This window comes from Salarias fasciatus, chromosome 16, assembly GCF_902148845.1.
Source record: "Salarias fasciatus chromosome 16, fSalaFa1.1, whole genome shotgun sequence".
NCBI classification, from domain to species: Eukaryota; Metazoa; Chordata; class Actinopteri; order Blenniiformes; family Blenniidae; genus Salarias; species Salarias fasciatus.
Genome location: NC_043760.1, coordinates 3,749,779 through 3,762,662, shown reverse-complemented (window position 1 = coordinate 3,762,662; position 12,884 = coordinate 3,749,779). Strand labels below are relative to the sequence as shown.

The window sequence follows — 12,884 nt, the reverse complement described above, 5'->3', positions numbered from 1 at the left end:
TTTCAACAGTTTCAGATCTACGGCTACAACTCCTGTATTCGGCACAGTTAGCAAGCTAGCATCTCTTGGCACGCTGGCATCCATTAGCAACTCGTCTGCAGCCGTCAACAAACAACAAAATTACCTAAAACTAGTACCACTGAATACCGGTACCGAGTCTGAGGTACCAGGAATCGGTACCCGGTCGGTTCAAATGTGAACGGTACCCATCGCTGTCATATAAACGGACCACTGAAATGCAACAAAACATTTCCATTTCCACTTGAAAATGTTGTGAAACGGGACTTCATTGACCGTAACTGATTCTCCAGCCAGTCCACGTGTGCGTTAAGCAGCCGCTGTACCGCTGCTGCCTTGCTAGCGGCTACTGAGCTGGTTGTTGCTAAAAGCTAACGCCACTCTTTGTTCAGGAATTGGCTAATTAATGGATTTTTTATTTTTCAGTTTCATCTTTTTTCATGCTGAAGCTAATAATACATTGTTGTACCTTTGAAGACACAGCAGGTCAATTTTTAATTTCATGCTCATTTGTGGCTCTTAGATTTTGAGTTAGTGTGTAAAAAAAACCCCAAAAAACATGTTTGTTTGTTTTTTTAAGATGTTGGAGACCGGAGAAATGAAAATCTGAGGAAAACTGCACGAGGACGAGAAGAAGAGTGCTTTTGAGGAGGAGTGGAGGAGTAAATTCAATCTTTTCTGCCTAATTTATTTCATTATCCTGCGTGCGGACGCTGTTCGCTCAAACGGCTCGCTGCCATGAGCTGCTTTTTGTAATTAAATACAATAAAATGAAAGATGAACAACAGCTCTGACTGTTACTGTCAACACTGTTTATCTGAAGACTGCGTCAATTATCTTGTATGCACACACACACACACACACACACACAGTGACACAGTAGCTTACTCATTCAGATATTGATTTAACGGGTGAGTTGATACGGTAAGTGGGCTGTTGATTGCTAAGTTGGTGATGAAGTAAAGAGTTTTACGGGTGAATTGGTTGACAACAGGTCAGGTTAGTTGGCTCGTCAGTTGTAGAGATGGTCAGTTACCGGCCCTTTCATGTCTCTTTGCTTCTTGTTCTGTGAGTCTGTTCTGTTTTTCTCACCGCGAACACCAATCCAACAGCAGAAAGTCTCCTCTGTGTCTGGCCCTGCAGGTTTCTAACCGTTTGGAGGAGTTTTTCCTTTCCCCTCTCCTCGACTTGCTCAAGTGGATTTTTTTTTTTTCTTTCCTGTTAGTTAGTTGTCCAGTTAGTGAAGTAATTGATCAATAACTAATTTTGTATGTAGATCAGTTTAGTTGTGGGTCATCCACTGAGCTGGCCAGCTGTCAGCAGGTTACTGGGTTAGTTAGGCTGTTAGTGAGATAGTTGGTGTAATCTGTTCTGAATGAAGCTGTGATTGTTCTTCTCTTCTTGGACTGAAAGCAGGAAGGGCAGTGAGGTTGCTCGTTGCTCCCCTTTGTGGTGAAAAGTGGTTTTACTAAACTCATCAAGCTACAGAGAATTAAATGATTTAAATCAATTTATTTTTTCTATATCCTGATTGTAATTTAGAGTTTATTTTAAAATATTCCTGACTGAAAGTTTGACCTACTGAACTTCAACAGTGAAGGATCTGGTGGTCGTGCAGCGTTCCACACAGAGAAGCTCAAACAGAACTGTGAGCAGAAAGACGGTTCTGAGTGGAAAAATCCAGCTTTTCCTGCAGCGATTCGCAGAATCTGCTTGACGGGATGATGTAAAGCTCGCTCACCAGCGCTCGGCTGCTCCTGACGCAACTCAGGCGTAACAGGCGCAGGGAGAGAATATCTGAAGGAGAATCTGGGGCAGAGCCTGGCTGTGTCAAAGCTGCAGAGTGTAAATCCTCCTCCGCAGGAGAATGAAGTCCTCAGAGGAACCCGACTCGCCGTGTTCAGGTGAAGGATTTCTTCTCGTTCACGGCGATGATGATTCACGGTCAGCAGCACAGCTCCAGAGCGACGCTTCGCTCCGTTACATTACCTTTCGGATGAAGAACTGTCATTTCAGCGAGCATTTAACTTTTCTGAAAACCGCTGCAGAGCTGCTGTCTCTCTCCGTCCCGCTCGCTGAGCCACTGTTAGCATTAGCATTAGTAGAAGCTATTGCTAGCGATGGTTTCTGTTTCTCTGAACTCTTGTTTCCTGGAGAAGCGTCACTGCAGTCCTGAACGAATTCATTCCTTCTGACATGAAACCTGGCTCAAAGTGTGTAGCATTAGCATTAGCATTAGCAAGTAGAAGCAATTAGCCTGATTAAAGGTGCATTAAGGAGTTTTTCTGCAGGGGCTACTGTTTCACATAAAATGTGCAAACTCCTTAATGAACCTTTAAAAAGCTTCTCTTTCTGAGAGTCTGCAAGATGGTAGTTTACCTCAGTCGCTCAGTAGTTTCGATCAGATTATCGCATCTTCCTCCCACTAACATCAGATTATAGAGCATCTTCCTCCTCTAACATGCGGATTATAGAGCATCTTCCATCTTTACTCATTTTTAGTGTGAAATGTTAGAAACCAGAACAATCCTCGACTGATTTTGACTCTTGACTCTTGTCTTTTTTTTGGCGCTGTTTGATGAATGGGTGAATCTACGGTGTGTGATTCAGCTGGCAGATGTTCTGTGTAGAACACTGAGCACAGCAGAGCCTGCAGAGAGGAAGGAGAGCCGAGTCGGCTGCTGTTGACACAATCCCCCTCAGGGAGCATCAATCCCGCTCAGAGCCCAGGTTCCGCTCCGAAGTTCTGCCCCACATTCGGAGAACCGCCGCGTCTCCTCGGCCGGACTCGGAGGACAGAGTGGGGACGTGGCGGACAAACAGCAGCGGCGGGCGTGTAGCGTTTAGCTCCTGATGGTGTCCTCATTACGGCTGACAGCTGCTGCACATCAAACAGAATCAGCACCGAAAGCAGCTTTAATCAGGTTCACCGGGTTAACTGGAGGAATGAGACGAGCTGCCGCTCTAATGACGGGAAGCTGAGACGATGACTGCCTCAAAACGAGGACAGGACGTCTCAAAACGATGAGCTCAGCTAAAACTCATGTCTCATGACACCTTTTCACACTAGTGGGCTCATCTCTTCATCCTGCAGCGGATTGACCAGCGATTAGTTCAAAAACAATGAAACACACCAGAAAATATCGTGAGGTGATCAGGAGGGACTGACCGGGACCAGGACCGGGACCAGGACCAGGACCAGGACCAGGACCAGGACCAGGACCAGGACACTCTGGAAGCATCTGTCAGTTGAGACGTAGTTATGTGAACAGGTCCCTCATCTCCGGGTTCAGTGGCCTCAAACCCGCGGCCTGTGGACCAGAAGTGGCCCCGTCCTTCCTCCCTCTGGTCCACAGGTTCATGTCAGATATTGATGCACTTTGGTCCATATCAATATTCCTTCCACAATGAAAATAAAGATGGGAATTAAAGCAGTGTGTGTGTGTGTGTGTGTGTGTGTGTGTGTGTGTGTGTGTGTGTGTGTGTGTGTGTGTGTGTGTGTGAGTGAGAGAGAGTTAGATTAAGATTAAGAAAGGTTACACTGCCACCTGGAGGTGTTTTATTGTAACTGCAGTTTAGATCTGAGATCAAATCAATTTAAAATTCTAGAATTACTTAAAGACTCAAACACTACTCCTCAAGTAATCTTGTTTTTCATATGATGTTTGGTTTTTGTCTTTTTCCTAAAAAGCTAATTTTGAAATTTCTCATATTATGTTTAGTATGTTATTTAATATATTTATTTACTTATTTGAAAGTTTTTTTTTTCTGGTTTTAGTTTCAGTTCACTTCGTGCTTTGTCTTATTATTTAGAATTTTGCTTCTTTTTGTCATTTCAAAACTCCATGTGACTGATTTCTCCTTTTAATCCACATTTTCACAATAATTATTTGTTAATCATTGTAAGCTGACCATTTCTGTGTGTGTGTGTGTGTGTGTGTGTGTGTGTCAGGTTAATCTTCTGCAGGCCAGCTGCAGCTCAGAGGCTTTACCAGCCGGATTAGTGTCTCCTGCCTGCATCAGTAACACGTCATCACGGCCACAACACACACACACACACACACACACACACACACACACACACAGTCTCGTATTTCTATCCTCGTGGGGACCTTCCATTGACTCCCATTCATGTCTAGCCCCTAACCCTGACCCTTACCCTAACCCTAACCCACACCACAACAAAGCCTAACCCTAAAGAAATGTTTTTGCACTTTTACTTTTTTCAGTAACAACAACATGGTCAAGAAAACACTGTTTCTCCTACTTAGGACCGGAAAAAGGTCCCCACAAGGCACGTCGTTCCACGTTTTGCTATCCTTGTGGGGACATTTGGCCCCGACAAGGATAGAAATACAAGAACACACACACACACACACACACACACACACACACACACACACACACACCTGAAATCACAGGTAAACTGTATGAACTCCTGATTAAAATAAACGTTTCCACTTTATTTCCAATGACTTGAACAGAATATTGAATTTGAAAGGTTTCAGATTTTGGAACAGTGACAGTTGATTTCTACGACATTGGAGATGTTCATCACTTTTGAATCATTCTAACTTCAGCCAACATCCAGATTACAAACCATCTAGATAATAAAAGGACGTAGACATTATTAAGACACGCTGACTGATGGGATCAGTCCTGTACGTGAAGGAATCACTGTCTGAAGTCAGGTTTTCACTGACTTTAGTTCCATTAAAACTTTTCTCGGGTGTTTATCTCTGAAGGAACGCAGGTGGGTTTGATTTGTGAGATAATCCACCACAGCATCACTTCAGTTTTCCAGCTCTGTGCAGATTATTAGCAGACTCCCTCTTCTTCATCAAGGTCAATCCTTCGGATGATCCGAGCAGATCACAGATCAGTGGATCTCTTCATGTCTCCACAGGTGGAGAACAGCGTGTATCGGCAGAGGAGGAGGAGTTTCCTGGCGCTTCAGGAGATCACATGACACATTAAACTTTGCTTTTGAGATCAGGGCCGTGAAACCTTCGATTTCCTCATTTTCCAGTGTTTCTTGTGGAACTGAACTGGTGTGCCTCTGCCGCGCTGTGACACTGTGACTTACTTCAGGGCTTCACGTTTGAGGTGATTAGTTAGAGTTAGGGTTAGTGTTAACCCTAAATCCTAAACTATAAACCTACATGTATCATGGAAGGCATTGATGTTTTTGTGAATAATACCTTTATAAACAAAAGCAAATTTCTATCTTTTTTTTTCTTTTGCTTTATTGACGTAATAAGTACACTGAAAGCTCAGCAAATCATGATTTTTACCTAAAAATCATTTATTTGATCACCAACAAACGACACAAAAGCAAAGTTTGAGCATCATAATGTCCGTATGTTTGATCTGTCAGGCCTAGAAGAGAGGAAACTGCAGCTCCCTCCCAGGAGTAAACGTCTTCCATGGTGTTATTAGTATCCATTGCTGATTGGAGGCTCTGCCAGCAGGTGACGGTACAAAGCTCCCCGAGTCTGAAGGAGCTCAGCTCATGATCCACCTGCTGCCCTAAACCCTTCAGCACCAGAGAGAGAGCGGCCAGCGAAGCTGCTGCAGCCCCTGCAGGGTCTGCACCTCCTGCTGCTCCTGCACCTCCTGCACCCCCTCCCGGCAGGACCCCCCCTCAGAGCCCGGCAGAGCCTGTAGATGCGGCTCCAGGAGCCGCGGGACGGACCGGGGTCGTCTTTGCGTTCAGGCTCAGGTTAAGACTTCAAGCCTCCGTCAGCCTGATAGGATCAGAGGGAGGAAGACCACCTGAGGAGCTGCTTCATCTTCACTGCTGCAGCCCCGGCGGCACAGGTGAGCACACACACACACACACACACACACACACACACTGACTCCAGATATTGTTGGTCAGCCAGTCCTCCAGCCAGCAGCTTCATGCTCTCTGGTGAAGACGTCTGCTTTACTGAGCCACTTTGGTTTCGTCTTTTCTGAGCTGCTGAACAAACATGCAGCAGTCGATGGATCAGGATTCACTCCTGATGTGGCTCTAAACACAAAATTCCTCACGAACTCCAACAATCTGACCTTTATCTGGCTGGAAACATAAACATTTGTATCCTTTACCTTAATAAATACAAACTTCTGAGTGGAACTGTCCAACTGCAGACAAACGTTCCCGATTCCTGCTGATTTCTGAGAGAAACTCAGGACCTGAAGCAGCAGTGAGGAGGGAAGGGAGGAGAAGCTGCGTCGGCCACGACAGTCAGAAGACTGGGAAACCAGCACACTGTTTTGGTTTGTTTTGTCCTTCCTGGGCCGCGGTAGTAACAGGCAGAGCTGCAGATGATTGCTTCAGAGGCTGTAGAGAACATTCACTCCTCAGTGGCGACAGACTGACCGAGAGGAAAGGAAGAGTCACCATCAGACCAGCCAACCTGCTGGTGGAGCATGGGAGCTCCCTGATGAATATTCAAAATATGCAAGATGGAAGATGCTCTATAATCTGGCTGTTAGAGGAGGAGATGCTCTGTAATCTGGATTTTGTCTGAAGTTATATTTCTATAAAAGCGTTGTCTCTCTGCTTTTGGTAAAACTTGACTTCTTCCCAGTCCGTGGAGGTTACTGATGCATTGAATTCCTACACATTCTCTCACTTTCCTCTCTGATGCTCCAGTGTCTTTTATGATATTTTGTTTGTTTTTTTAAATAATACTTATTATAAGTTAATAGTGGAACTCAATAGTGTGGAGGAAAGTTTGGCCATTGTTGAGCTGGATGATTGTGGTGAGTTCAGTCGCTGTGGACATCCTGATGAGGAGTGTATTGGAGATTAGCAGAGGAGTCTGCAGAGTTTATAGAGCAGATCTGACGGGATACAGTGGAGGAAGATTGGGAACCACACATCTCATGTACTGGGAAAACTGCAGATTTGCTGACTTTAGAATTTAAAAGGCCAATTCGATTATTGGAAAAATAATTTTAAACCTTAGAAAGACGGTCATGGAGGTTTGTTGCAGTAAGAGTGTGAACGTGAAGAGAAGAGGCTTCCGTCTGCTCTGTGATGCGTCTCCTTCACCAGCTTTGCTCTGCCACCTGTCCTCAGAGGATAATCCAATTATCTCAGACGGGCACCGCCCCCCTCACCCCTACCCCCCACCCCCCCACCCCCTAGAGCCAAGTTAAACATTAATTAACCTGACCTAGATCACTCTGAAAAGAGAAATAGTCGCTGTGGGATCGCTGTGATTGACTTTACTTACATAAGAGGTGGTTTAATTCCCCCGCAGAGAAACATGCCGACCGTCAAGAGCAAGAAGAAGAAGGCGAAGAAAGAGGTCATCGATGACGAGGAGCAGGGAGAAGGTGGGAGGTCACTGCCTGAACACCTGCCTTACCTACCACTCCACTCCACTACATTTATGTACTTTAATCAGACTGTTTTTAATTTCCTGGGGGAAATGTGTGCCACAGTGCAGAGCTCTGGGGAGCTGGGGGGTCAAGGGTGTTGTTTCTTTTTTAACTGTGGGAGGAAACCCCACACACGGGGGGAAGATGCAAACTTTAACTTTAACGTCTCCTGAACCAAGACTAATAAACCTTAAACCGGACAGGTCTGAACTCTCCACTGTGCTCACGAGGACCGTCCTCCGGTTCTGACCATGCTCTCTTCCAGTGGCGGTGGACATGGAGATGGAGGAAGTGGCTAACAGGAGCCACTCTGACAGCAAAGACCAGCTGACCCCGGAACCGCCAGATCCAGCTCCACACAAGAAGAAGAAAAAGAAGAGGACAGCAACTATCGGTAATAAAAACCAAAATGTTCATCATCTTCAAACCAAAGTGAAATCAGAAATGTTTATCATTCAAATTTAGTATAACTTCAGTTTGTATTTCAGTTTCTCCTTTATTTACCAAAGACTGAGAGCTGTGAAGGCTGAGGGAGGCTAACAAATGTCCCAAAGTTCATCTTACAGCTTTGGTTTTTTATTCTGCTCTTTTTACACAATATTTTGTGGCGTCAAACCAGAAGATGGAGCACGCTGCCACTGGTTGGTTGGTTGCTTGGTTGCTTGCTCATTTGGCTGTTAGTTTTTTTTTGTTTTTTGGGCTGTTTTTACGCCATGTTTTTTGATGTCGGACTTGGAGCCTGAGCACACTGACACTGTTGGGTTGGTTGGTTGGTTGGCTGGTTGGTTGGTTGGTTGGTTGGTCGATTGGTTGGTCGATTGGTCGACTGGTTGGTCGATTGGTCATTCTTCAGTAGTTTTTTACGCCATGTGTTTTGGTGTCAGACCTGGAGACGGAACACGCCGACACTCCAAACGGTAACATGTCGGAGCCGATGGTGGACGGGGAGGAAACAACGGTCGCTGTGACGAGAAGAACCAAAAGAAAGAGGTGAGAGGAGCGTATGAAAAACCAAACATTTCACCGGTCCATAGAACATTAAACTTGAAATGTGCGGTTTTAATAAAAAGCTCTGTTTTGACCCTCCGGGTTTCATGTTTAAATCTTCATATTCCTGGACGGACGATGTCCTCTGTGTGTCCCTGCAGGAAGGCCAAGGCGGCAGAGCACTACAGTAACGAACTGGGAGCTGAAGACGAGGACATGGTCACTGAGGCCCAGTCTCCCATCCCCCAGCATTCCCTGTTCTCCGCCCCGCATGGACACAGCCAGCCGGTGGGCAGAGTCTTTGTGGAGAGGAACCGTGAGTCCAAACCCAACAGAACCAGAACCGTCTAACAGTGAGGGCTGATTCTGGTAACTTACTTCAATTAAAGGTGCATTAAGGAGTTTTTCAACTTTAAAAATACTTATTTTCCACCATAAATATGTTCCACATTTTTAATGATGTGTACAATGTGCCCTGACATATTCATTACAAGTACCGCTAACAGCGCTAAATTGTCACTTGAAAGTCACAGTGCAGGTCCGGCACCAGAATTTTTTGGGGGAGAATTTGAAAGAAATGACGTAATGCACACTCCGGCTGGCCTGATTTAGTTAGGTTTCGTTTTGTCCGCCATTACTCCGCCAGATGCTTAGTGAGCAACAACTGAGCAGAATCTTCCAGAAAGTAAGAACAGACTGGCTTCTAGCACTGCCACAGCTCCACACAGACTCCACCAGGGAAAAGAAACTTACATTTTGCTCGAGCGCTACTAAACGAGCGAGGAAGGAGTCCCCCTCTTCCATGCACGCAAGCCACAGGCACGAGTTTTTCACTGAGCTGCATTACGCCCAAGGCCTGCAGGGGGTGCTGTTTTGCATAAAACGTGCAAACTCCTTAACTTTAAGAAAAGTAAAAAAAAAAAAAACTTACATTTTTCCTGTGAAAGTTGCAATTGTTTGAACTTCAGGTCTAACTGTGGAATTTATTCTCACTCTGTGACTTTTCTGGCTTGTAATAATTTCCAACAGGGATTAATATCGATGCTCAGAGTTCAATATGAAACATTGTCAGAACCCTTCGCTGTCTCCACATAACTTTTATTAAAGAGCCGAAAATGAAAATGTACTAAAGTACAAACGTTTGTTGTAAACGGGATTTAAAGGTAATCTGCAGGGATCGTCTGCATGGTTTTATTTCCTTAAAGCTTCATTTGACCCCTGACTTGTCTGGATTGAGATCTCTGTGTTTTGGGAGCAGGTTGAGGAGAACAGTCCTGCTGGCAGCAGCAGCCTCTAATCCAGCACAAGCTCTCTGAGGTCTATGTGGGTCACTGGCAGCCGAGCCGACTGAGGCCGTCCTGCCAGAGCTCCTTCAACACTCTCACAGTCCGGCCGAGAAAACCAGCTGAATCACGCCAGATTCACAGCAAAGAGGGACCATAATAATCCATGTCATGTGTTACTCTCCCGCTATAATAGCTGATAGAATTTGAAAAAGTACAACAATTATTATTAATATGCTTATTAGCAGTACAAAAGTTACCATATATAATCATTAGTTAAAGGTGCAATACATGTGGTTTAAATAATTCTGCTGTTGGACACCAGGTGGCAGTGTGGCTTCACTTTAGTGCTTTTTAATCTCTCACAGTTCTGTCTCTTCTTTTTGGGTTTAAGGCTGTTCACAGTGGTTCAGATTGTTTCGTTTAAAGATAGCAATCATGTATTTGTCAATGATTCAATGAATGAGCAGAAGAATTTCATTGCTGTACTCAGTACACCACCTAGTGGTCCAAACCGGTACTGCAACACTCAACAGGATGAGCTAGCTGGCAGATTTCAGCAACACGTCACAGAACTGCATTCAGGATCAAGTCATGGCGGTTGATTTGCCTCTGAGTGGTCAGGAACCTTGACTCAAAGTGAAGGTCGTACTGTGCTGGTGCAGGACGCTTCCAGGCCGAGCGGGTGGACCACCTGAGACACTCGGAGCTCATGGACGACTACATGGACCCCAGACAGATCTGGACCACCAGAGACATCGCCTTGAAGGTCCACAGCGGCTTCAGGTCTGCACAGGTGCGTTTCCTCTGGGATGACGTTCCACCGCGTGGTGCTGACGGGCGGCGTGTTCCAGGGTGGTGGGCCTGTTCTCGCACGGCTTCCTGGCTGGATACGCCGTGTGGAACATCATCGTGGTGTACGTGCTGGCCGGCGAGCAGATGACCACGCTGCCCAACCTCCTGCAGCAGTACCACCCGCTGGCCTACCCGTCCCAGTCCCTGCTCTACCTGCTGCTGGCCATCAGCACCGTGTCCGCCTTCGACAGGTCTGTGTGTGTGTGTGTGTGTGTGTGTGTGTGTGTGTGTGTGTGTGTGTCTGCATTTAAAATCCAGGCTGTTATGCAAACCTCTGTATGTGTATCTGCGTGCATGCATACGTGTGTACGTACCATGTCTGTGAATAATGTGCGTGTGTGTGTGTGTGTGTGTGTGTGTGTGTGTGTGTGTGTGTGTGTGTGTGTGTGTGTGTGTGTGTCTGCATTTAAAATCCAGGCTGTTATGCAAACCTCTGTATGTGTATCTGCGTGCATGCATACGTGTGTACGTACCATGTCTGTGAATAATGTGAGTGTGTGTGTGTGTCCTCCCGTGCAGAGTGAACCTGGCTAAGACCTCCATGGCTCTGAGAGGTTTCCTCACTCTGGATCCTGCTGCTCTGGCTTCTTTCTGTGAGTGAGACAGCAAGAAAACACTCATGACAACAGCATCAACAAATGTGTGTTAATGTGTGTGTGTGTGTGTGTGTGTGTGTGTGTGTGTGTGTGTGTGTGTGTGTGTGTGTGCGTAGTGTATTTCATAGCCCTGATCCTGTCCCTCAGCCAGCAGATGACCAGTGACCGGATCCATCTGTATCCCACAGCCAACGAGACGCTCTGGTCAGAAGACTCTTTTTTATTAATGCTTATTGATTAATCGATCATTTCCTGATCAGAATCTCTCATCTATTGATTTCTAAACAGCTGGTACCAGCTAACCTGTTTAGTTGTCAAAGCCACACACTTGTTCACTTCTCCAGCCTTTTGCCTGCCGTCAGAATTCAAACTTCAGATCCGTGTTTCTGTGAAAGTCAAACAGTAAAATCTGGATTATCTTGAGAACAAAACTTGTATTAATCATGTCGGCTTGACTTCTGTTCAATACAATATCACAGTTCTTTTGGGGCCGAGTTAGGAGAAATTACTGAATGAGGCCACGTAAATGATTATTTCCATTGTCCTTCCTCCTCCTCCTCTTCCTCCTCTTCCTCCTCCAGGCCTCCGGGCTCTGAGCAGCAGATCCTTCGTCCCTGGATCGTGGTGAACCTGGTGGTGTCTCTGCTGGTGGGGCTGGCCTGGGCGGTGGTCTCCACCCGGCCGGACGTCGACTACACAGAAGGTGAGAGGAGATCTGAAGCAGCAGGAAGCGTCACAGGAACCATTTTCAGCTGTGTGTCAGTGACTTTCCCACAGCTCTGCAGGATGTCTCTTTTGCTTTCATTGCTCTTAATTCACTTGTTGTTCCTGTAACATCTGCTCGATTTGTGTATTTACTCCTGAAACTTCCTCCTGTGGTGGAAACACAGGCAACCATACACACCAAGACTATTCCAGTTCCTTTGAGGAAGGGTCCAGGTCAAACAGTTAAAACACTGTAACAAACTGCTTCACATCCAGAAACCACAATACATAAATCCAAAATGAGATGATCCAAAACCTGCGCTTATATCTTGAAAATGTTGAATAAAACTAATCTAGGAGGTAAAAATGATGAATTTCTCTCTGTTCACGTCAGAACTGAAGTATAAGACTTGACTCGTGAACTTACAGCCAGAGTTTGATATTTGAGACAGTTTTTAAAACGTGTCATGCGCAGAGAACCTGGAACTGAACAGGTTAATGCTGGAAACTTGGTTTCATTGTGTGGTTTGACCACTAGGTGGCGACAAAGCCAAACAAGTTGTGTGTGTGTGTGTGTGTGTGTGTGTGTGTGTGTGTGTGTGTGTGTGTGTGTGTGTGTGTGTGTGTGTTCTCTCCATCATTTTGGTGTTTTTGTTTATTGTAGATTTTCTAATGACGATGGAGGTTGAAGGATTCCCGAGATCAGAGGAGAACCTGGAAATCCCAGCATGAAGAGACCTGGGCCCCCTGACCCCTGACCCCTGGCCCCTCGACCCCCTGTCAATCCTTTTGTGACCTCCAGTCAGTGTTTGTTCTTCATCGATTGTCTGTTTTTCTACTGTAAATTGTGTAGCACTGTGTTTTGCCATGTTGTAATTTTGTAAATAAAGGAATCCAGTGAGTGTCCAGTAACTGGAGTGTTTTGGCTGAACGTGAGTCGTCGTGCGAGGAGATCACCCTCTCGTGTTCTTCTGGAGAAATCCATGCTGAAATTTCACACAAATGCCATTTCCAGCACTCATGAAGGAGTGCTGATATTCCCCTGGGCTGATATTTCCCACTG

General features: G+C 45.7%; 1 protein-coding gene across 1 annotated transcript; it reads left to right on the top strand.

The window, feature by feature from the left end:
- Positions 1–7,280: 7,280 nt before the first annotated feature.
- On the top strand, positions 7,281–12,583 carry LOC115403247 (transmembrane protein 237A-like). Its single transcript, XM_030112102.1, has 10 exons — positions 7,281–7,350; positions 7,661–7,789; positions 8,280–8,385; positions 8,544–8,698; positions 10,331–10,451; positions 10,520–10,711; positions 11,040–11,113; positions 11,233–11,320; positions 11,698–11,819; positions 12,486–12,583. Exons 1-10 carry the CDS (start codon positions 7,281–7,283, stop codon positions 12,551–12,553), a joined length of 1,125 nt encoding a protein of 374 aa, XP_029967962.1. The 3' UTR covers positions 12,554–12,583.
- Positions 12,584–12,884: the final 301 nt, after the last annotated feature.

What these genes read in the sequence shown, in the direction of transcription:
- LOC115403247 (XM_030112102.1), top strand. Translation starts at nt 7,281, where the DNA reads ATGCCGACCGTCAAGAGCAAGAAGAAGAAGGCGAAGAAAGAGGTCATC. An exon ending in TGACGAGGAGCAGGGAGAAG is followed by an intron (nt 7,351 to 7,660) that starts GTGGGAGGTCAC and finishes GCTCTCTTCCAG; the next exon opens with TGGCGGTGGACATGGAGATG. An exon ending in GGACGTCGACTACACAGAAG is followed by an intron (nt 11,820 to 12,485) that starts GTGAGAGGAGAT and finishes TGTTTATTGTAG; the next exon opens with ATTTTCTAATGACGATGGAG.